The following is a 26,443-nucleotide window of genomic DNA, read 5'->3' as shown; positions in this document are numbered from 1 at the left end:
AGCACGTTTTATACTTTTTGCATTTCTACTTTCCCCATACCACTCCCAACCCTATCCAGCGCTTGGTGTTGCACTATCCTATGGACATGGTACACTTAATGTTTGCTGATGATTTAGAAAATAAATTCCTATTATGCCACTGTTATGGTACAGTCCTCCAAAAAGACGACACTTTCAGAATTTCACAACTTTGTCAGGTAGAGAAATTTAGCAAAGTCAAAAAAGAATTAGGGGAAAAAGTCTAAGAAAACAAATGTCAGCAGAGTATGCTAATGGGAAAAATCAACATAAATTTCATAATTTACAATGTCTGGAGAAAAACTAATGTGCAGAGACTTAAGAAAAATGCTACATCATGGACAACTCACAAGGTCTTAAAGGAGAACCTATTTTGCATTTATATTTGAATTTCAATAGAACTGCTTTGAATTGCTACTTTGATAAGTGAAAACAGATTCTTTTACGACTTAAGTTATAAAAGCTTGTAGTTTATCAGTTCCCTCTCCACCCTGCAATTACCTTCAGGAAGAGATTGGCCACAGATTCTATTTTATGAGTTTTATAGGGGCACATTCATCCCAATTTACATACTATGAATTCCTGGAAAATACTATAGATTGGAGAAAATAAAGTATTTCCTTTGGATCAAAGACATTTCACTTGAAATCACGTATTTATCCATAAACAAGCTGCCCCAAGTATTATGTTAAAATGTAAAAGACATATTTTACATAAACGTATGTATAAAGTCTATTAAGCTAATGTGCAATAATGCAATATGTAGCAATCTTGTGAAACTAGGGCTAAACAACGATAACAACCTAACAAGAAAAGCAGTTCAAAATGTTGTAGAATGAATATCATATAATCCATAATCATATAATTCAAAAGAGTCTTGGAATAAAATTTCATTTGTATCAGGACACTTATGAATAAGTTTAGTGTTAAAGGTAAGCAACATACAAACATCTCAAATAAATTTTCAGAGTAATAAAATACTCTAAAACACAGCAAAGTTTACCAATGATGAAAATTACAAGACAAAAACTTATTACCAAGCCCTAAGAATACTAAGAAGGAGTATAACTGCAGAATGAATGAATGAACAAATGACTTGTTAAAGTGGTCTTAAAACAATGAAGAATAATGAATCAACATTTAAATTTCCAATCAGGCTAAGATATTTTAATTCTTAGTAATTTATACAAAATTTAGATGAATGGCAAAAGTGTTCCATGACTGATATTATCCTGATAGGACAGCCTGGAGTTTCTTTCAACCTGTTGTGGTGGATGTGTAGACTTCTATGAAAATGTAAGCTGAATTTTATAAATGCCAAAAAATCCATTTGTTAAAGGAAAATTTGTTCTCATTAATGGGGGTTGTGGGATCACTGAATAAAATAAGAAAAAAGAAATAGTATTAGTATACAGGTCTGGAAGGTAGGAGCTTTACAAAAATCAATGATTGATTACAATAGGTCAGACTGATGTTGTTTGAATTTTATCATATCAGTTTTCATTGGAAGAGATCAAAAAACAATTCTTCTTAAATCACTAAAAATTCTTTATATATACAGCATGGATTACTATGTTTTAATTCCACTAGAAAATATGAAAAACTACGGGAACTGCTGTGCATATGATTGTACATTAAAGGGCAGGTATGTTTTAACTCTATGTTCCTCATGCAATAACCTAAAATAACAAAAGATCAAACGTGGGTGGAAGACTTCCTTATGCTAGTTGCTATTTCTTTTTGGTTTGCAAATAAGTCCTTCATTTAAAGTAACTATGGGACTCTAGCCTATGCTGATTTAACTATTAACTAACTTTTACACCTGCCTTTCAGGGTTCAGACAGTGACCTCTGATTAATCTGAGTCTGATATCATCCTTAACTTGCTGTAGACTATAAGCAGGTGCAGCAACTAGCTCTTAAAGTGGCATGATCTAATTATTTTCATGTAATCTAATATTATGATTATCTAATGTCTTATTTGCTTTTCCTATAATGGTAATATGTTTGAATGAATACCATTCATGACAAAAGTCAGTGAAAAGAAAGCTACACGTTTATACATCAAATCTGAGCTAGGACTTAAGGTATAAAGAAAATAAAAGAAAATCTATGATACACGAGCAGGCGAAATAGGCTACTTGTACAAAGGAGTAACTATCAGGCTGAGATCCAATGTCTCTCCTAAAATACTAAATGTCAGAAGATGATCAATTTCCACAATGTTTTGAAGGAAAAAACTTATATTCAAATAATTAAAAACTCTGGCAAGCTGTCTTATGCAAAGACAACTAAGATATTTTAAAATATGTATACTCAGGTAATACATCTCTCAATTATACTTCTTGAAAAAATAACTTGAAAATGCACTTAAATATGAACAAAATTAAAAGCTCCTAATACCAAAGAAAAAAAGGAAGTAGTGATGATAGCCAGTTAAGAAGAAAGGTTTGATTCTTTTTGATGGAGGATCATGCCATGTGGGGAAATACTCCATTTTACTTTCTATCAAAGGCATCTCATATACAGATATGGTATTAATTACGTCAAAAAATCCAAACAAAAATTAAAATTCAAGGAATAAATGAAAAAGGGAAACAAGTAAATTAAAAAGAAAGTGAAAAAGAACACAGAATCAAGGGACAAAAGTGGTTTTGTTCTCAGGCTAACCTATATTCACTTAAAGGACACTGCATCACATTATAGTGCTATAAGATCAAGCTATCCTCTGTAACCAAGTATTTACAGAAAAGTTCACTCCAACTTGGAACATTAAGAAACACATCCTTCCCTGTCAGAGAGGCTTGAGAAAGTCTTGTTTCCCTCCCCTGCTGACAAGCTGTAACAAGCATCTTGTACTCTCCCAGACCCAATCATGGGAGTAGTTGGAGCAGGAGGACATTTAGAGAGGTGGGCTAGAAACTGGTGGTTAGGTATGAGGACGAGAGTCATTAGGGCCCAGCCTCCACCATTCTGAGATCCTGGCCCACTCCTTTGCTATTTTTTTCCCCCTCAGGCCCAAGGAATCTCTCTCCTCTTCAGCCAGTATAGTACAAAGTTTGAACTTAAAAATATCCCACTTTGTTACACTTTTAGACAGACTTTTCCCTATTTCTTTTATCTCTAAATTTAATTTTCTTTTCTTAGATCCTTTTAGGGAACCTAAGGGTGCACTGACACAAAGGGTGAAAATTAGGTAAAATTGTATTTCTGTAAAAATCAGTCTTTACCTATCCTGGGGCCCAGAGGAGAGTGGGTAATGAACAGACTTGTGATTCTACTTAGAGGTTATGGAGAATGGGTCAAGGTTAATTGTCAGCAAGCTGGGGGACTTTGGGGGAGAGGAGAGGGTAGCAGAATATGCTTACTTTACAGTAAAGAGACAGAAGAAGAAGAGTCAGAAGAAAAAGACATCAAAAAGGAAGACTGTCCCAAGTCAAAACCTGGGGAACTAATAATGAGTGTTTGAAGAGTGCCTGTCTAAACCAAGTATTTTAAAACGTATCGACTACACAGAGTAGAGATATTATTATCATATTAGGAACCACTATTTAATAATCCAACTGGGAAAACATAACCAAAGACCAACAATACTTAAACCATTATTCATTAGATTTTGTTTCTAATTCACTGGAGTCATTCTGAGATTAGGGCACTAGAGTAAACCTTAATACCATTATTTCTCATGAGTCCATGAACATTTAGTTCTATTATTTTATTATTTAATTAACATGGGAATCTGCCATCAGCCAGCCTACCAGAAGAAACAAAAAAACCCTGCCAGGTTGCACTCTTCTGAGTTCCAAAATGTACAAAAAACACCAGAAATCTAAACACAGGTGGTGCAGGAAAGCCTATAGGAATATATTTCAAAAGTACGTAAAATAATCAAATGAGTATATTGTTCAAATACATTAAAATAATTTATTTTCCACAACTGCTAACCTTCAATTTTTAATATTAACCAATACAATTCACAAAATGTTATGGCTACTCTTTTAGCATACTTACTAAAGTATAACCAGAACACATATACTATACCCATGGACTTTTTTACGATTATGCTGATGAATAATTCTTCAAACACCAGTCTCTTCCAGAGCCCCACATATTAAGTTACCAAACATGCTGAATCAATATATGGATTTATTACAAATAGAAAATGGAATCAATCTGTCCATGGGGAAAATATTAATTATCAATAAAATTCAAATATGGTTTAATACTGTTTTAATTTTCTTTAAAAAGGCATTATCAAATCTTTATCACAATAGGAAATGTTGAATTATATGGAGTGCTTGAAAGATTTACTGTATAGAAAGGATAAGAAATAAGAACATGTTTAGTGAACAGTAAGACACACGCTAGTCTATATCATCATATGACTTCAAGTGGGAACCAGTAACTGATGTATATTTCATACATACACATATTATATACAGAGATTAAAGGGAAATTTAATTATTATCTATATTATATATATTTGTTCTATATTATCTATAATTGTTTTTAATTTAGTAAATAGATACTGTAATTATTAAATGCCTTTTCTTGTCTGGTAGTAATAGAAGAAGGATAAAAGATTACATTTCACTTCTACAATAATAATAAAGCATAGTAATCTACAAGAGAAAAGAAGCATAATGGCCCATTTTCATGATTACAAAACATTCACTCTAAAAAATGATGCTAGCGCACAAGATAGCACTCCTTTTTAAAACGGTATAAATCAATTTGCATAGAAATTTACAGTACTTTATTAAAAGTATAAAGTATTTTTAAGTTAAAAAAATTCTATTCATTACATTAATATATACAAGTACCTGTAAAAACAATACAGTATCTTACTTTTCTACATATTGACAAAGATTGGCAAGTTTTCTTCATTAATTAGAAAACATAAGGTTAATCTTTTAAAAAGGCATATAACTTTTGGCAAAAGGGAGATTATAAGAGTTTTCTACAATGGCATTTTGTGTCACTATAACCGGTATCATTTTGCAGCTTCTTAGCAGTTTTAACAATACAGGAACAGACTGCCTTACCGTTGGTGCTGTGTCTACATGATGGTTACAAGGCTTTCTTTCTATGCTGATAATCTCTGTGAAAAGAAAAGATTGTGAATATTTGCTTATTATACTTATCTATTTTATTTGAAAGCATTTATGTCAGTAAGACATGACTCCTACAGCTTACAAGAAAAAAGTCTCACTTGGGCAGGATCCTTTAAAGTGTTATCATGACTTCTTTGGTCAGAAACAGTTGGACAGGTTAACTAGGAGACCTGACTCAAGGTGACCTGAGCCAGTTTTCCCATTCAAGTGGCATCCAGCAACAGCATAAGATGTGTCCTTATCTTGCTCTCAGCACAAACTGTACCGTTATCTCTGCTCTGCTGCATTTCTTCCGTGGAAGTTTTACTTCTGACTTGAGGTCATCAAGTTTTCATAAAGAAATATAATATCACAAAGTCTATGAAAGGAATCGCTTCCTTATTTTCTCAAAAAAAAGTCTATTTGATTTTCTCTTTGATCATCCGACTTCCTACTATGAATGACATAGTCTGCTATTTATTCAATTACCATAGAGCGCTTAAAGAAAAAAGTTCCCCTAATTCTCTCCCTTACAATGACAATATAGACTGCTAAACCTGAGAAAAATCTTTTTATCATGTATGGATTTATCTTTTTATTTCCAATATCCTCTACCACATTTCTTTATAATAAACAGCTTCTAAGGATGTAACGCATTGTGTCTCATCTATAAAGATACTGGTTCAAAGTCTAGCTCCGGTTTAAAGTGAACATCAGTGTGGATCTCATTTATTTTTCAATCTCTCTCAATCAGCAAACTAACATACGAGTTACGCTATTAGAATGGTTTGTTCAAATAATGCTAAAGGCTGTCACATGTCGGGCTGGTGAGAAGTGAGAACTATAATGTACTGTTAATAGCAAACAGCACAATTTCTAGTTGAAACAAAACACTAGTTCTCATTTACAGGTACTTAACTCATTTTTCTTAAAGTATAATAAGGAATTAAGTAAGATTAACACAAAACAATAGTTTTTTAAAAATCACTTTGCAAGAGTGTACTCAAAATGAACAAAGTACCATGAAACATGATTTTTAAAAAATTGTATTTGTTTCACTTAAAATACTCTCAACCTCTACTGTTAGCCAGTGAAGTATAAAACATTATACTCCCTTTATTCAATCAACTAATAGTTATAAGTGGCTATTTGTCACTCAGTGATAAAAGATAAATTATAAAGGATAGATTATAAAAGATAAATAATGAATAATGATTTCTGATCTTAAAAGTCTAGTAAAACAGATGTTCTTTTGTGAAGAAATACTACACAGCAAATTAACAGTTCTGTCTTAAGTGTAATAACAAAGTCTTTAATTTTGATGGAAAGACATTTCTATTCATAGATAACATTGGCCTTGAATAAAAATTTTTTTAAAAACCCAAGTAATACATATTTGAAAATACTCAAATAATGCTGATTCCTACTGTAAGATTTTAATAATACTGAAGTATACAGAATAAATGGTAAAATTCCCACTTCCCAAGCCCCCACATTCCCACAACCCTCCCTAGCTGCAATCACTAAGAATAGTCCAGAATGACACCCTAGCTTTTAAATGAGAGTGGTCATAACACAGGGTTCAGGAATTAGCAATATCTTACATGTGTGTTCTCACTACTATACTCTCACTGCAATAAAATTGACCTAGGCTGATAGCTGATTTTTTAAATTCTTATCCAATTGGAAAGCAATTTCAAAATGATATAAATAGAAAACTTTAAAAAAAAAACCCTAAAACCTACATCCTTAGGTTATAAAAGAACAAAGAAAAAAATACATATTTTACAGTTTCAATTTCAGGATGAGAATGTGTTGAAAATCAGAATTTTAAAATGGATTGTCAAAAGATACATGCTTATTTTAAATTTAGATTGCCTACTGAAATAATATCATTTGGAAATACAATCATACATATTTGTTCAAGTTTTCAATAAAGAATATACAGAAAGGAATAAGCTTAAAGAAAAATATCCCCAAATAGCTTCCTATTCTAAGTAAATTTTACCTAAAATAATCTACATTTATATTATATTTCACTTTTATCTGGTAAAACATTCCAGATGTTCCTGTGAAAGTATTTTTGGGTAGGAGTAACACTTAAGTTAGTAGACTTTGAGTAAAGTAGACTGCCCTCCATAATGTGACTGGGTTTCATTCAATCCATCGAAAACTGTAAGAAACAGACTGACCTTCCCTGAAAGAGGGAATTTTGCCAATAGAGTGTTTTCACCAGGGTATGTCTAAGTGTGTCTTTGTTCTAATTAATCTTTCTTGGGAGTTGATATGCCCTTTAATCTGCAGAGTCTTATTTTCTGCTCAGGGAAATTTTATTCTGCTATCTGTTTAATGCTGCAGCTCATTTTATTTTTATTGTCATAATTTTTGTTGTTTGATAATTGTTCCACTTAATCTTCTAGGTGAACATCCTCTTTTTCACTTTGTCTAATGATTTTAAAATTTCAAATCATGCTTAGTTCCTTTCCAGAGGCCTACAAAGACTAAGAAGAGAGGGATGGCAAACTCTGGACAGTATCTCAGAAGATGAAGTTTTTTCCCTGGAATCTCAGTGCCAGGGTGTCAGGTAAAGGGTAGGAGTGAATCTCAGTGCCAGGGTGTCAGGTAAAGGGTAGGAGTGAGAGGGCTGTGCCCTCTTTGGTGCTGAGCAAGGACCTGTGCGCTCTTAGCCAGCTGAAGCTATAAATCCTCTGGGTTGCTGGCTATTACCTGTCAGCATGATGTCTGTAGTACATCAAGGGGCTGGCAGATCCCAGGGACCTTCAGAGGGACTGATAACGCAAAGGGGCCTATCCATCTGGAGAAGTCTGCTTCCAGGACCAGTCACTGGGAGATGGTCGTAACCTGCTACTGATGAGGCCTGAGAGGAAAAGCTTACTCCTGTCCCTCAGCAGAAGGCTAACAGCTGGACAGGTTTGTTTTTGCTCTTTTGCTACAGCTCAGACCTCTAGCGGTAGAGTTGGGACCACAACCATGGGGATGCAAAGAAAACGAACAACTCCTACAAGGAATTTCAGTAACCTGAAGACAAGCAAATAACCTTATACAACTGATATTGTAGCAGTAGTGCCACTGATAACAATGGAAAAGTTAGAGAATCTCTTAAATTAAAGTAAAACTAACAAAACTCAACAATTAAGATTTTAAGATGGTTAATTAACAAACAACAAAGATAATCTGATTTTAAAGGGAGGAAACAGCAGCTTTCAGAGAGTAAATAAGAAGACAGGTCACACAACCAAGGAGCAGCAGTTCCATCGCTGAAACCCACGCGTCTAAGCCACAAACCCTCCAGGCCCATTTGTGTGACTGTTTAGCCCCTGTGACCAGGATCTGATTTAATTCATCTTTTATTCACACCGCCTGGTCCAAATGTGTGAAACACAGAAGGTTCTCAAGAGTTGACTCAAATATTAACTGAATGAATTAATCTACACGCTATCCACAGGGTTTATATGCTACAGCGCAGTGATAACTGTGTGCATTAGTCATCAGAATGTCTGAGGTAATGTTCCAGGACTGTTTTAAAAAAAATGTTAATTAGCTACTTCCTTTGGTAATGTTTCCAAACCTACTGTAAAACTGAAATGTATTTATTTTAAAAATTTCCTAATTTTCCAGACATTACTACACTCTAGAGAAAATAATGAAGAAATTTTATGCTTCTTGGGAGATGCTTTAGGTATTTTATTTTAAGGAAAATCAGAACATGGAATTTTTACCCTACTTGTACCTGACTGATTTGAACAGCAGAATTATATATTTTTTAGTTTCCCTAAACTCCACCAATCTTCAAGTTGGGACCATGATCAAAGGAAAGAAAGAAAAAAGATGATCAGATTTACTGCAAAAAGAAAGCAGGCAGGAATATGTGCCAAATTCTGAAGTCAGAACATATATCTTGCAATCTCACGTATCTTCACCAAATAATTATGGGCTACCCACCAAGCACAAGGCATTGTGCTAACGACAGGAGAACCTCGATCGGACCTTCTATGAAATTTTCTAAAGAGTTGTTCTAGGCAACATTATTATTATGCAACCTGAGTTTTAAAAATTGCCATTAATCCCTAAAAGGGCAGAGGGAAAACTGTGTTTTATCTATGGCTAGGAGAAAATGAAATACAATTTATTGTATTTCAGTAAAATACAGAGTTTTAGAAGGCAAAGATCATTCTTGCCAAATTTAATATAAAGATGTCTGTACAAAAACTGCAAGCCCTTCTTAAAAACTGAAAAAGAAGTAAAACTGTTACTCAGATAATATTCATACCTAGAAAGTCCAAAAGAATCAATGCTAAATTAACACAACTAATAACAGGACTAATGAATCAGAAAGCATAATATAAAATTTAATATACAAAAATCAATAGCCTTTACATATTCAAATAACCAGAGCATTATAAAAGAGAAAATATTTGAATACAAAAAATTCACAGAACAGTATGAAGAAAATGTTAAAATTCTTCTGAAAGACATAAAAGTTGTCTTGAACAAATTGGAAGATTTGCCTTGTTTTAAGACAATGTAACATCATATAAATGCCAATTCTCTCCAAGATAATGTGAAGATTTACTGCACATTTATGAATTTAATGTGATCCCCCCCCAAAAAATTTTTTCCCTAGCACTACACAAGTTGATTCTAAAATTCGTATAGAAGAATATGCAAGAATAGCTAGAAAAATTCTGGGGAAAAAAAAAGCAATGATTGAAAATAAACACTTATAAGTATCAGTATATATTATTGTAAAAGGCCACTGTAATTAAAGTAATGTGGTAATGACACATGAGTAGACCAGTAGAATGTATTAAAATGTTCAGAGAACGGCCTAGGACTAAATATAGCAACACCAACAGTGGAACAACCTAACATTATACGCTACCGGATGTGATGCAAAAAAGCACATATCACTTACAGTATTCTTGACAAAAATGTCTGGCCTGGATCTAATCATGATGAAATAAAAATGTTGCATATTCTACAGGACAACTGGCTCAGGCAGACTTTTTAAAAAAGTCAATGTCATGAAAAACAAACAAAAAAGATTCTAGATTAACAACTTAAATGAGACTGAAATGATAAAACGACCAATGTTAAGTGTGAATCTGAACTGGATGCAGGATAAAATAAGTAAACAAATAAGAAGTTACCAAAGACAGCTTGGGCACAATTAGGAGAGTCTGACTATCAACTGTTTATTAGATGATATGATAGTATCATTAATTTTCCTAAATGTGATAATGGTACTACGGTTATGTAGGACAATATCCTTCTTCGCAGATACATGAATGAAGTTTTAAAAGGAAAGAAGCAAATGTTGTAAATTTAGAATTTTATTTTACCTATTTTTTGTAACTTTCTTGTGATTTTAAAGTATTTTAAGATAAAGTTTGGGAAAGGACTGTAGGCCCTTAATAGACTTCTTATGGCCCATGTAGAAGGCAAGCAAATTTTCAATGGTTTTGAAAATTGCAAAATCTTCCACATAAGCAGAGTACACAAGATTAAAGTTCTCAATGAAAAAATATCTCAGCATTATTTAAAACAAACAGCCAACAAAAACCCAAAACGCTCCTCCTCCAATTCTGGATTAATTAGAACACCTTCTTAAAAATGAGAGAAAAGATCACAATTAATGTATGAATAAACAAATAGATATTATAATATGTATTTATATTTTACATGTTGATAGCTCCACTCAATAAATCTACTATGTTTATTAAAAATAATAATTTTGGGGAAATATGGTCTTGTTCAGAGATATGAGTTATTTATAATTCTCTACTATTAAATTTTGTTCCTTTACAAATACATTTCAAAGACAATTTATTAGTATAATATATCCTGACTCTGGAGCCACTCTGTATGTATTGAAGGACTGGCTCAGGCAATTATTAAATATGTGACATGGGCAAGTTATTTATCCACTCTATGTCTTCTTTTCCTCATTCAGTACACGGGAAGCAATACATATCTCACAGGTTAATGGGACGATTAAATTAGTTAATTAATAAAAGAAAAAATACTTCAAATTGGACCTGGCATACTGATGACTGAACATAATTGATATATATATTTAAAAAGTTTATTTTGACTTTAATGTTTAAAATATCTGATCCAGAAGGAGATCAAGATGGCAGAGGAGGATGCTCAGCTCCTCTCCCACCATGAACACATCAAAAATACATTTACATGTGGAGCAGTTCTTATTGAGCACCAACTGGAGACCAGCAGAAAGACTCTTCTACAACCAAGGCTGTAAAGAAAGATCCACACAGAGCCAGGTAGGAAGGGAGGAGAAGTGACCAGGTTAGGACCTGTGGCCCTAGGAGGGGACACAGAAGAGGAGGGGGATATCAGGGGCCCAAAGATGAAAGAAACTGAAGGTGATACAAAGAAAGGAAGAGATACGCCATGTTCATGGATTGGAAGAACTAACATTGTTAAAATGCCCATATACCTAAAGCAATCTACAGATTTAGTGCAATCCTCATCAAAATATCCATGACATTTTTCAAGGAACTAGAACAGATAATCCTAAAATTTATGTGGAACCACAAAAAAACTCATAATCATCAAAGCAATCTTTACAACGCTGGAGCTATTACAAGCCCTGACTTCAGACTATACTACAAAGCTACAGTAACCAAAACAGTATGGTACTGGGGAAGGGTGTAGCTCAATTGGTAAAGTGCATGTTTAGCATGCATGAGATCCTGGGTTCAATCCCCAGTACCTCCTCCAAAAATAAACCTGATTACTTCCCCCTCCCCTCCAGCCAAAATAAAATAATTAAATAATATGATGATAAATAAATAAATAAATATTAAAAAAAAAAAAAGTATGGTACTGGCACAAAAACAGACACATAGATTAATGGAACAGGACAGAAAGCCCAGAAACAAACCCATGCACTTATGGTCAATTAATCTATGACAAAGGAGGCAAGAATATACAAAGGAGAAAGGACAGCCTCTTCAATAAGTGGTGCTGGGAAAACTGGATAGCTACATGTAAAAGAATGAAATTAGAACATTCTCTAATACCATATACAAAGATAAACTCAAAATGGATTAAAGACCTAAATGTAAGACTGGATACTATAAAACTCCTAGAGGAAAACACAGGCAGAACACTCTTTGACATAAATTGTAGCAAACATTTTTTTGAGTCCTGTTTCCTAAGGGAAAGACAAAAAAATCAAAAATAAACAAATAGAATCCAATTAAATTGAAAGGTTTTGCACAGCAAAGGAAACCACTGACAAAATGAGAAGACAACCTACTGAATGGGAGAAAATATTTCCAAATGATATGACCACTAAAGTGTTAATATCTATAATACATAAACAGCTCATATAACTCATTATAAAAAAAAAATCCTGATTTTAAAAATTGGCAGAAGACTTGAATAGTCATTTTTCAAAAGAAGCCATACAAGTGGCCAACAGGCACATGAAAAGATGCTCAACATTGCTAATTACAAGAGAAATGCAAATCAAAACTGTAATGATATCACTTCACACCTGTCAAAATGGCTATCACCAAAAAGACCACAAACAACAAACGTTGGCAAGGATGTGGAAAGAAGGGAACCCTACACTACTGGTGGGAACATAAACTGGTGCAGCCACTACAGAAAATAGTATGGAGGTTTCTCAGAAAACTAAAAATAGAACTGCCATTTGTCCAGCAAGTCCACTCCTGGGTTTATATCTGAAGAAAACAAAAACACTAATTCAAAAAAACACATGAACCCCAATGTTCATTGCAGTGTTATTCACAATAGCCAAGATATGGAAGCAATTCAAGTGTCCATCAACCGATGAATGGATAAAGATGTGGTATATATACATAATGGAATATTACTTGGTCATAAAAAGAATAAAATTTTGTTATTTGCAACATGGATGAACTGGAGGGTACTACGCTTAGTAAATAGGTCAGACAGAGAAAGAAAAATACTGTATGATATCCCTCATATATGGAATTCTAAAAAGTAAAACAAACTGGTGAATATAATGAAAAAGAAATAGACTTACCAATAGGGAAGGCAAGAGAAAAGGTGCAAGACAGAAGTAGAGAATCAAGAGGTACAAACTACTGCATATAAAGTAAATAAGCTTCAAGGATATGTTGCACAGCACAGGGAATATAGCCAATATTTTATAACTTTAAAAGGAGTACAATCTAGAAAAATATTGAATGACTATGTTGTATACCTGAAACATACAATATTGTAAATAACTATACTTCAGCTTTAAAAAATCCTATATTTGTCATATGCTTTCAAAAGCATTTAAATATATGTAAAACTAAAGTTTATATAGGAATAAAATAGTAAGCATTATAATTAAATATTTATATGACAAAGGTTAGCTATTCTAATGAGTTCTGCTTTAAAAAACTTAAGGGCTTGCCTCATACAGCCTGAGGTGACTTTATCATACCTTTAATAAAGATATTTTTGTTATAAAATATGCACACACACACATATATATGTGTATAGAGATATATATATGTGTGTATATATATAATCTGCCCCCTCCTCTGTCTCACTACTGAGTTTTTATCCCACTACTCTCTCCTCATTTGGATGATTAAATAGCTTCCTAATCCAACTCCCTGATTTGCTCCATGAACCCTCCAATGACATCCCACACTGCCAGAGTGACTCTTTCAAAGGGAAAACTGTTATCTTGTCATTCTACAGTTTAATCTTTAGAATAAAAATCACCCTCCTCAAGTGTTTAACTCAAACTGCTTAATTCAAAATGGCACATGAAGCCATTCATACGTCCTTTAAAGTTCTGGCCAAACAGTGTTCTCCAGGAAACACTGCATGATTTTCTTCTCCTCACCCCACTTCTGATTTAGATACTCCTCCCCATCTCTCCTTCCCTTAGTATTCCTGCACAATCCTCTATCACAGCATTTTCCTCACTATGTTTACTAAAACTTGTTTTAGTTGCTTGTGTCATATAGTCCATCTTCAGTAAATATTTGTTAAATGACTAAATACATGAATAGAGAAAATGAGAATTATAAAAACATCTTAGAGCGAAACAGGCTACAGATTCTCCACTGGTACATCATCTCACATTTTACATATTTTAATAAATAATTCATCTAAAAGTGAACTTTTAACAAATGTGAATCTTAAAGCGGCTTATCGTCATTTAGCCAAGTAAAATGTTAATATTCATTTCATATTGGATTTTTTCAGGATGCTATCGGAAGCCCTCTATTTACTGGGTACATATTTCAAAGATTTCAGAAAGAAATATTCTCTGAAAACTGTACTTTTTATATATTATATGAAAAAAATTTCTCCAAACTCCAAAACATCAGAGGCTAAAGCCTTGAGTCAACAAATTCTGGATGTCTACACAGACCACAGAGGTAAAGCAGTGAATATTCAAACCACAAATTTGTAGGCTTTCCTGTGTTAGTCATGGAAACAGGTAGTGACCCACTCATCAGGAGTATGTAAACACGAATGAATAGCTGAGACACTAGAAGTCCGATAATGCTCCCTAAAATGTGAGACTAGTAAATTGATGCTTGTGGAAAAGTACAAAGCAAGCAGGGAGAAGTGGGTAGCTATCTGGTGTAGAATACATCAATCAGACAATGTGACTCCTGGCTTCAGCTCCACCACCAATAATGAGTATAATTCAGTCTTTCTGCTTCAGTTAAGTCTCATACCTTCTGGGAAGATTTCCTGGGCTATGTTAGTCTCTGATGAGCAGTGCTTTTTATTCCCAAATATTAAATTCACTGATCCAATGAATATATGAAGTTAGTGTTTGTTCAACTGACTTTTAAACTGATACCCAAATAATTTAACTGTGCTAATCAGTAATTTATTCTATTTGAATACTACTTATTTCTATTTGAAAACTACCAAGAACTGCATACAACTTTTAGTATCTGATCAATTTCCTCAGTAAATTCTAAGAAGAGGCTGAAGTGTGTTCACGTCACAACTTTTGTGACATGCTGTAGGTATTCAATCTGAGGACAATCAGGTATGTTTCTAACAAAACTGTGACTTATTTACTATATAGACAAAGGCAAAATACTTCAATTTTGTGTGTTCAATCCTTAAAATATAATTTAGTATCTCTAAGTCCTTAACACTGATATTAATTATTAGAACAATTTTACAGTACCTTGCAAATCACAAGTATAGCTACCAAAAAGATGAAGGGCATAATAATATAATTCAGGTATTTATTTTTTACTCAGATTTGTTGTTGCAGTGAGGAATTTTAAAAAAAGACATTTAGCATCCAAAGAAGCTTCCTGTATTTGCCTGTGTTCTCAATTGTTTCCTATACTGTCTTTTTCAATAGCAAATATCCAAGTTATCAATTTCATACTTATCCTAATGGCTCTTAGTCTCTTCAATAACCTCTTCCAGCTTATCTTGCTAATGCCTGTGGATTCAAAGACTACACATATGCCACTGACTCCTTAATCTATACTCATGCTCCAAGTACATTCCAAAGTTTGCCGTCTAGTTCCTAGCACAGGGCTTGAGTCATAGTAGGGACACTTAGTAAATGAGGTTCAAATAGATGAGCAAGCTATTAGATGTCTCACTTCAAATGTCTGCTAAGCATTCCAAATGCAATATATCCAAAATACAATTCATTACCATTTTCCCTATATTCCTATGTTCCCCTATTTTTGTTAATGGACTTCCATCTACTTATTCACCTAAATTAGAATCCTTACTTATCCTCAAATTCTACTTCTTTATCCCTTACTGTTCACATTACAAACTTCCAATACTTCAATGATTTAACATCTCAAGTTTCTTACTTCAGTCCTGTCCTCCCACCTCAATTACTAAAATAATCTTTTAATAGGCCTTCTTAGCTGGAATGCCCTAATACCTTTTATGATTAACAGTCTTCTCATCTTATAATGATAACTTTAAAAATTGCCTTCTCTATGAGGAATTATTTGTCATGACATCATATCTACTCTCCAGTACAATCTGTTCATTTTTTAAATTATAGCAAGTATCAGACTGTACAATCCCACCCACCTCCCCCTTCTAAAAATATGTCTCCAGTAAATACTGCCAGTGCTGGGGATGGGGCGGTGCTTTGCACTTCATCAATACAAGGTTCGGTACAATCTGGCCCCTCGATGCTCCTCTGGCCTTCTCTCCCAGCCACTCCTCCACTCCAGCAATACTGGCCTCTTTGCTGTTCAAAATGCACATCAAGCACACTCCTGACTTGGGACCTTGGTTGGGTATGTTATTCTCCCAGACTACATGACTATTTCTCCCTCAAAATTCTGCTCAAGTGTCACCTTCTTTGTGAAGATTTCCCTTACTACCCATTAAAAACAGCATCCTAACCCCATTCCCCAGCTCACCCTATCCCCCTTGCCTGCTTTGTTAGTTATTCTGTATTTATTCACTTATTGTCTGGCTTTCTCACTGGGAAGGTAAGCTAAACAAGGACATGGATTATTATCTGTCTTTTTCACTGATACATTCACATTAACACTTATAACAGTGCCTGGGACAAAGTAAGTACTCACTGGGTACTTACTGAATGTATGAATGAATCTTGCATTCCCAGTATCTGCATGTGCAGGAATTAAACATCCTTTAGAATTAAAAACAAAAACAAAAAAAAGAAAAACGTTATTAACATGAGAAAAGGTTTAATAATGGAAGACTTTTCATCTATTACACTGGTATGGGTCTGAGAATATAAGAAAGAGAGAACTTATCTCCCCAGGTCCATCCATAAAAGAGACAATTTAAATTCTAGGAAGAGATAATGAATTTAAATTCTGGAATATAAACGTGATGATTTATGAGTTGTTTTCCACAACTCAAAGCAATGAGAAGTCATTTAAAAATATGATTATGCTATATCAACATTTTCCTGTCAAAGTTCAATGAATGTTAGGAAGTACATTAATTTACCTAACTGCTATAGTGGTGCATTTATAACTGCCTTTTTAACATTAGTTTTTGGGGTTTTGTTTTTTTTAATGGAGGTACTGGGGAAAGAATCCAGGACCTCGTGCATGCTAAGCGTGCGCACTACCACTGAGCTATTTCCCTTCCTGCCAATATAGTTTTTAAAATGTTTTACTTTCAACTCTTTATTAAATCTTCACTTGAAAATATACAGATTGAAAAGACTGCAATGACATTAAGTTTTGAGCCTCATAATATTATAAAAATAAAGAAAAAGAAAACAAGGAAAATGAGACACTGTCTCCCCTCCTCCCCAAAAAACCTTCATAAACTGTATTGATTCTGAATTGGCCAAAATAAAAAACCTGCTCACTGCCTACTTTGCTCAGACAATTAACAAATTTAACAGCTGTAAAATATGAAAGACTGGATTCCTTTCAAAAGAAGGGCAAATACATACCACACACAAACACACACACACACACACACACTCAGAGTCACACTCACAAATTAATATGAAAGAAACTAGAGTACTTTCTATGTATTCACTTACTTATTCCCAGAAAACCCCTGGGAGGCTGATTTGAAAGATGTAACATACTAATTAAGGTTATCACATGACTTGCCATATATTAGTCTTGCAAAAGTCCAGCAACAAAATCCAAATTCCTGGTTCTAAGCTATCATTTAGAGGAGTCCTAAATGGACAATATTCTACATTGTAAAGACAACACAGAATTACTACATTTAATCAAACTGATGCCTTTCCCTGTGCTCCCTTGGTGTTTGATGCTTATCTCCGGTTGAACTCACTCCCCAACCAGACTGGGGGGGCTTTGATGTACTGTCTGAATTATTTTCTGATAAAGTATAAAAGGGTTTTTACTTTTTTAATTGAATAACAGCTTTTTTTAAGGTGCTTCTACTTAAATACAGTATTTCTGGTTTTGCTGGAAAAGAAAAAAGATGGACATCAGTCAAAAATCATTCTCAATTTTACTCCTTATGAAATTATAGATGAATTTTTTTTTTCAGAGGAGAAAGTTGAGAAAAAAAGTAAATTGATTGAAATTAGAACATTAGAACAATGTTCTACTTTTTACTTATCAAACATTTACAATGCAAAAACTGCTTAAATTATTTTTAAAAAATGACCAGTCACTCCACTTAGTCATTTCTTAGTTTCCATATCTGTCATCAACTTTGCTCTCAGACTTGCAGAAAAACGCAGAGAGTGATTCTTTACATTTTCATCCACTTTTCATTCAAGGAACAAGCTTCCTGAAAACATATATTTAAAATTCTGGAAAATACAAATCAACATCATCTAGACATCTCTATCATTACCAGAAGGTCTGGTTCCTCAACCTAATTTCCACTGTTGGTTGACATTTTCAATAAGTGATGGATATTCATTTCCAGAAAACATTACCAGTAAATTCTATGATATCATAGTCTCTTCACTATCCAGACCAAACTGACTAAACCACAAAAAGCAAGAGTATGCAGTTAGCTACTCTGTGAGAAACTTTAGGGCTATTCTGAGTTCACTCTTAGCAAAGTATAATGTTAACTTAGTAAGAGTAAATGAAAACTTAACTAAGGTTGTCTTCTTCCTCTGAATTTCCAGGGCCTTCAACAGACACAAACCAAAACGTTTATACACTGAAGTTTTTTTTTTTCTTTTTTCATAGACTCAATTTATAAAAAGGGACATAGAAATTTATAAAGGAAATAACATGATTATTTTTATGATACGAATGGTATTACATTTTTTCCCTATGACCAGGAGAGGAAACACGAGGAGCTGCTTCCTTGGTTCGAAGCAGTGCCCACGTCAAGCAAATTCAGTAAATAAAAAATAATTACCAACTGTTCAAATTCATAACTTTTCAAAGAACAGAACATAAAGATCAACATGGACAATGATGTGAAATATGTGAAAATGTTAATGTGCAGATACATAAAGGGAAGGAATGAGTAATATTAATATGGAATAAAATTTACTCTATTTTAAGTATGAGTTAAAATATTTTTCATTATCAGAGATGTGGTCAACACTTTGATATACAGATATACTCACTATAATACTGAAAAACTAAAAATAATCGTTAAGCTCTAGCAACTGAAGAAAGGCTTCAAAATTATGGAATACTTATTTTCTTCCAGACCAGGCACTAAGTTTATTATCAAAAAAAAAGTTAACAGTAAATCTTAAAAGTACATATTCCACAATATCGTTTTGTATGCCTGTCTTAAAAATGGAAAAACTATCCATTTCAGTTTGAGATTATAAAAATAGTAAAATGCATCTTATGGTTGATATTAAATGACATTAAATGTAGTTTTACTCTCAAACTATAAAAAAATAGTTATGCCTGATCAAAAATAATGCTGCCACTTTATAACCTGCTCTCTCCCCTTGCCTGCTGCTGTCAATATAAAGTTGCTGTCATTCTTCCTTTAATCCGCATTTGAATGAATTGATTACTGACTCATAATATCAATTTACCCCGGAAGCACAGCACTAAAATGCAAAACACTCACTATTTTCACCATGATACGAATTATGTTCTGATAAGGAAGCTGAAACCTTCAAAATCTCTTACTTTAGAATTATACAATGTGAACTACTTTAGTCACAGAAAATGTTTTAATCGGTATGTCTAGAAGTTGTATCTTGAAAAAAAATATGTATGTACTAAAAGAATATGGATTTCAACGTAAGACACTTACTAAGTTTAATTCTAAGAGCATAGTGACTTCTCTTCTAAAATTTAGTGGGAAGTTAAGTAAATTTAAAATCAAAAGGCTCAGTGATTGAAACAGTTCTGAATATAGTCATAAAGATACTATCTACACTCTTACTGCACTGTAAGTCAAACACAGGTTGGTATTTTAAAACTTTCACTTGCAGTAAACACTTTCCTATCCTCTATTTTCAAATGACGAGTGACTAAGATGAAATAACTTGCTCCAGGTCATAGCATAAGAAACAGAATCTCAATGTAAATTCAGGTGTCTCTGACCTTTTAGCTAAGGGCTACCAGAATATCAGGTACTGATTTAAAAGTAAGAAACATCTGAAATCTCTATTCAAGTTAATCAATACTGCTTGTTTCTAACATCTGCGCAATCATGATGATGAAATCCATGAAACCTTCAGGATAATATATTCAGGAAAGTTTTAATATTAAAACCATTATTTGTATTCAATTAAAAAAGATAATCTATTCTTTATATTGTAACACCTGATTTGTCTGGTTGAATACATCAAAATAGACTTTGTAGGTCTGAATTGTCCAATATGATAGCTACTGGCCACATGTGGCTATTTAAAATTAAATTAAAATGAAACAAAATAAAAATTTAGTTCCTCAGTCACACGAGCCACATTTCAAGTATTTAAGTGCCACATGAAGCTAGAGGCCCCTGTACAGGACTGTGTAGGCCTAGAATTTAGGAAAGAGGTCTGGGCTGAAGAGAGACATTTGTGAATCACTGGCATATGGGTTTTACTTAAAGCCAAGAGACCATCAAGGAAGTGAATATATATAGGGAACAAAAGAGGATCAGATTGCAGTGGAACAGTCTATTAAGACATGGAAGAAAAAAGGAAGAAACAGCAAAGGAGAATGAAGAGGATTGGCTAATGACGTAAGAGAAAAACCAAGAATTTGGTGGCCCAGAAACCAACGTATTATGAAGTGATCAAATGTGTCAAATGCTGCTGATAGGTCAAGCAAGATAAGGACAAAGAACTGACCATTGGAATCAGTAATGTGTATAGGTCACTGGTGAGTTTGAAATGAACAGATTAGAAATTTCAACAAATTTATAAAAGATGAAAAGTGATTAGAAACAACTGTCTTAAAACTTTACAGTGGACTGCAGCAGATACAGAATCTATCGGACAATGAAACTCAGAGGAACTGTGAACACAGAATCGGCATATTTGGTAGGGGGTAAGACAAAACAAAACCCAGGAGAAATAACTGAAGGTTCACACGTAAAACACTCAGGCCAAACAGGCTGCAGACCCCACATTAAAAAAAATGGATGCTGCTCAGCATTAACCACATGTGGAAAAAAAAAATCAGTGGCATTGTCTCATTGTCTCTAAAAATTACACTGAACAAACCATTTGGAAAGAATGAAGACTTCTAGAGTGGATACTGTTGTCCTGCTTATTCTCATTCTGGCAATTACTCTGACAGCCTGACAGGTGGACTCATTTATCTTGCCTGTTTATCCTAAATATAAGCTGCCAGTTAATATGTTTTGGCCATATACACAGTTCTCCATAGACCTTCTAAATAGTTTGACTACAGAGTTATTTATACAACAGAAGAGGGACACCATATTGGTGCCTAGCCCTTCATTTAAAAACAACAGATACCAAGGATCAAGGAATATGAAGAAGAATCACTGGCATAAAAGAAAAACACAGACAAAAAAGCTGAACATAGAGGAAACATCAATTCAGAAAAGAGAATGTAGTGATTCAGGAAGATGTCATGACATCCACAGAACTTTGCTACTATGAAAAAGAGAACAAACAGGACAAGAAAGAAACCATGAAGATCAAATGGATGATTAGTGAATTAAGAAAGATTTAGAATAAAGAAATGAGAAGGCTCTGAGACCGATGAGTTAGAAAAAGGAAAGGAGTTGTCCAACAGTATCCACCTGAAAAATGGAAATGTTATCATCAGAAATGAGACAGAAGTAAAATACATAAACTCCTTTCAGGAAACTCAGCCTCACTCATGGCAATGATTACTTTTCTGTCACATTCATGACAAAGTGGTTAGCTTACATATCTTGCTACACAAGTTTGAGGCTGAGTACCTTTATTGAGATTAGATACCATATTTCAGAGATACATGTACTATAAAAGCTCTGTTTAACTTTGCCTAAACTCTTAAAAATTTTATATTTGATCTTTTAAAAAAAGATACCGTAAGCAAATAACTTCTATAAATCTTTAAAATATGAAAAAGACAAATTAAGAAGTTACTAATACACCAATTGGAAAGCTTTATAAAAGGTAAACACCAGAATATCTGTAAATGCAAATTCACTGACCTGGCATGTACTCTGGCTATGTGAGAATGAAATTATGTCATTTTCATATTCATTAACTCAGTAAGATTTCTTTTTAATTTTTCATATTTATGGTTTTCAGTTGCTTTCTTTTTATTTTTCACTGACTATTAATGTAATTATTTTACTTTTAAAATTAACCCACTGGACAAATACCACAGTATATTTTGACAACTAAATTTAGTAGATTCTTAAAACACACATACATGCATACAGGAAAGTGACTGAAAGAGAATAAAAACTTAAAGTTTTCTATTTTTTAACAGATGAGGGGAAAAGGTTGAAAATTTTAAGGTTAGAACCATATATACCTTATAAATATTACATAAAATAGCTTCTTACAAAATAAATGTCCAGGAAATAGTGCACAAATTTAAGTTCATTCAAATCAGCAGATTTAAATGCAAAGAAATATTTGCATTCATATTTTCCCTTTAGAGGATATTAGGAGAAATTTCAGATCTCAGTGGGGACAGTAATATCAAATGCATACCCTTAGGTATGAAGAACCATTCATTAAGTATATTAACATACACTAGAGTTGATAAAAATAATGTTTAAATTAGAAAACAATAAATACGCAGAATGTGCTTTAAGTTACCAACATGATTAGAAACACTGTACTAATTCAAATGGCATTTATTTTCAGGAAATATAGGGGCATTTATTACAAGTTAGGATAAGTTTTAATCTTCAAGAAGTGGATTAACTCAGATCACTGGAGAATTACTTAGTAAAGTCCTGATACTGGTTGCTAAAATAGCACCTTATACATTTAATGTACCAATCAAATGTTAATTTTAGAGAATCCAATTATGAATGACAACAACAAAAATCTAACAAACGAATCTCTTCTTTGTGGAAGAGGAATATAAAATAATGATATGTTAAAGAAAAAAATCCACGTGATCAAGGTCTTCTGCTCAGTGTCCAGAAAAACCCAAATATCCAAATACGAAAACATTTCCACCTCCAGGGTCTTTGTGCTGACTGGTACTTACATGGATAGCCAGTTTCAAAAGTTAAGCAAGTTCAAGTGGATTATTTAAGTTTGAGAAGTTTGAAAAATTTATTCTAATTATTTCATCTTAATGTCTTCTTTGGCATGCTTCTCAAAATTCTCTATCCATGTTTGCCCCTCTGACATGTTCTTTTCTACCATCACCACTTAACACATTTTATTAAATCATGTCTTAAAATAACATTTTCTCTATTCCTTATCTCTTTGGCCACAATGCAAACTGCATAATTTGAAACTTAAAAACCAAAACAAAAAAAAAAAAAAAAAAAAAAAAAAAAAAAAAAGAAAGAAGAAATCTCCCATAAAATCTTATGGTGTTTATTCTCACAGGATCTTACAGATTTCAAAGTATTAAAAATATCTTTCTGATCCTTACAATCCTATGAAATAGAAAATTCATATGAAGTAGAAAATAGAGACATTATACTGAGAAAGATAAAGTCAACTACCCAATATAACAGCTGGGAAGTGGCAGAATTAGGGCTCAGGCCCAACTCTTCTGGCCTTCTGACCCCAGGGATGGTACTTTCCCAACCAAAACACACACATGCTGAATTCAGAAAAGTGGCTGGTTAGTATCATAAAGCACATTTAAGGACCTTCGTTTACAGAAAATCAATTAATTCTGTAGATTATCTATGGTAGTGAATTAAGTTCTTTCATCCATTCCATACCTGAACTGAAGTCTTAGAATTCTGAAGGTTTGAAATCAGAATTCAATGAAACATTTTTTTTTCAATTAATAGTTTAAAGTTCATTCAGTAATACTAAGAGAAAACTCTGGAAATTTTGATAGTATGAGAAAGTTCTTTGAGCTCATTTTACCTTCCTTAAAATGGAAACCCCCTTTTACCATCACCTGTGTTTACTGAGAGTCATTCTAACCTAATTTTTGCCAAAATGTTTTCTTTTCTCCCTTTGAAATATAAGAACCATCATATTTCCAGCTTAGATGTAACTCTACCTTCTACAATGGGTTTATGTAAGGATATCACAGAATCTCTAGTGAAATTATGACACATAAATAATAGATTTCAGTTATACTATTTAAAAAGTTCTCCATTTCTCTATAAAAAGTTAAAACCTTAAGAAATTCTGACATCTTAAAAACAATAAAATTAAAATTTAACCAGAAAAATTGCTCCTAATTTTAAGAATTGGTCAAGGGAATAAATGTATACTTGGCAAAGACATGCAGAATAAATGGAAAAATACAGTTTTTCAAATATTATTCAACATGTAGAAGCACAAAACTTAACTTGACAGATCTCTCAACCAATACTGAAGTCATCTGAATTATTTTATGATTTTGTTTAAATCAAGTATCTCGATTGTTTAGGGTATTGTAAAAAGTTAGATTAAATGGTTGGCTATCAAGTTTAATATATGTTTATATGGTCTAAAGGAGAATGCAAACAAAATATGGAGAAGACAGAAGCTACTGACTGTTTTTGAAAGCCATGTCACATTCTGCACCCCCAGCATACTCCAAGTCAACAATTAGAAAAGATGATATAAATATTACATTAATAGTCATGTTCATAAAAATGAATCATTTGATTCTGCATTACTACTTACCTACTGATATGAATTAAATTAAATTTAGCACAATGCTATGAAAAGACGTAAGTACACAAAAAACAAAAGATGCTGTCCTTCAAATACAGACACACAAAGATGGTAAGTACTTCCTGCTGATTTCTACCCTCATAACTCAGATTCATTTTATTTCTTACTGAATAATCCACATGTTAAAATTTACTACCATAATAAGGATTCCTGAGATGGTCGAATGGGATCTGGGATTCAGACCAACTATCACAGAGCAAAATTTCTCTGCAGAGAATCTCTTGATTTGACTAGAGGCTAAACACCAGTTTCACTGGAACTAGGCTTTGAGAAATCTAATGACTAGTAAACCTAGAATTATATTTAAAGGTCAAATAAAAAGATAAGTTCACTAATTCTCAGAAAATACCTTTGTGAAAAGTACCAGGTTATTCCTTTGCAATAAATATATCACAGACCTCTAGAGCTAGTAAGAAAAGGTAACACTCATGCCCAGAAGGACCACTGGGCAGAGTGGAAGAACAATGGGCCAGGAATGAAGGAGTGGCTCCAGGCACAGCCTCACCTAGGGCCCACTTCCCCTCTGGGCCAATGCCCAGCTCTAGACAGAGGCAGGAAGTAGGGTGGTGGCGCGGCTGGGAAGTACTGAGCTAGGAGTGAGGAGATCCTGCTTCAGACATGACTGCCACTAGCCACGTGAACTGTGCCAAGTCAGCCCCTCTGCTTCTCACTTTCACTCCAAGGGGACTGACAGTCAGTTTTAAGGTACTAGAAGCTCTCAAATGAGTTTACTCCTTATGATTTTAATGTTTACCCTACTTCTTAGTGAGTTCTGTTGAGGATCAAATGAATATATACACAAAAATAATTTTTTTATACTAACAGAAGTCGATGTTATTGTTTTACAGATTTTCCTCATTATACTAGGAAGTACGAAGTTTGGAGATGCAGTATAACATGTTCACTATATGGTGAGACATTTATGAGCTATAACCTACAATATAACATAAAACTTTAAAATTAAAAATTTTTTTCCAGCTCCATTAAGGTATAACTGACAAATAAAATTTTATAATTTTCTTTCTTATACAAATTACTAAGGGAAGATTTATGGTTTTAATTATAATAAAATTAGCTGATTCATTATTTTATTAATTCAGAGTCTAGAGTAACAGCCTAATGAACAGTTCCTACAATAAATATCTCATAAGAGTCGTATCCAGCTCTTTTCCTCTCTAACCCATCCCTCACTGAGACACCAGCTGTATTTTTTAGAAACACATTTCATCATATCTCCTTCATCCTCATACCTTTGGATAGCTCTACCTTACCAAGAGAATAAAATGTGAATTTATCAGTAGGGTACCATTGACCCCAATCTACCTTTGCAGACTCAGTTCCTCCTAAACATCCATCTCACCATTTCCTCCAGCTAGCCTAAGATTCAAACCACTGCCTAGCCAAACCAAGCTCTCTTCTAATTGTATGTTCGGTTACCCACTTCTTGGCTTGGTGTGTCCTCCTGAGCTCCCAGCTGCTGATGAGGTCAATGACAAAGATAGAGGCAAGACCATTTAAATTTCTAAGGATTGGGATAATTGTTAATTATTACAGTGACTTAAAATTAGAACCCAAAGTATTTTCAAAGCTACTGTACACAT

The 26,443-nt window shown here is 33.4% G+C and overlaps 1 protein-coding gene across 6 annotated transcripts in view; it reads right to left on the bottom strand.

Moving 5' to 3' along the window:
• AHI1 (Abelson helper integration site 1) overlaps nucleotides 1-26,443 on the bottom strand; it is a 176,164-nt gene that overhangs the window by 66,057 nt on the left and 83,664 nt on the right. For 4 of the 6 annotated variants that reach the window (XR_004138351.2, XM_031456381.2, XM_031456383.2 and 1 more), the window contains 2 exons: nucleotides 16,707-16,763; nucleotides 5,063-5,118 (listed from right to left, as the gene is read on the bottom strand). Coding sequence is in view for 5 of the 6 variants with exons in the window: in XM_031456381.2 (XP_031312241.2) it covers nucleotides 5,063-5,118; nucleotides 16,707-16,763 (113 nt within the window). In the remaining variant the exon portion in view is untranslated. The remainder of the gene's footprint in view (nucleotides 1-5,062; nucleotides 5,119-16,706; nucleotides 16,764-26,443) is intronic. The other 2 variants (XM_031456384.2, XM_031456385.2) reach the window with 1 other exon arrangement.

This window comes from Camelus dromedarius, chromosome 6 (assembly GCF_036321535.1).
Source record: "Camelus dromedarius isolate mCamDro1 chromosome 6, mCamDro1.pat, whole genome shotgun sequence".
NCBI lineage: Eukaryota > Metazoa > Chordata > Mammalia > Artiodactyla > Camelidae > Camelus > Camelus dromedarius.
The sequence above is the reverse complement of the archived record's forward strand: the minus strand, read 5'-3'. Positions and strand labels throughout refer to the sequence as shown.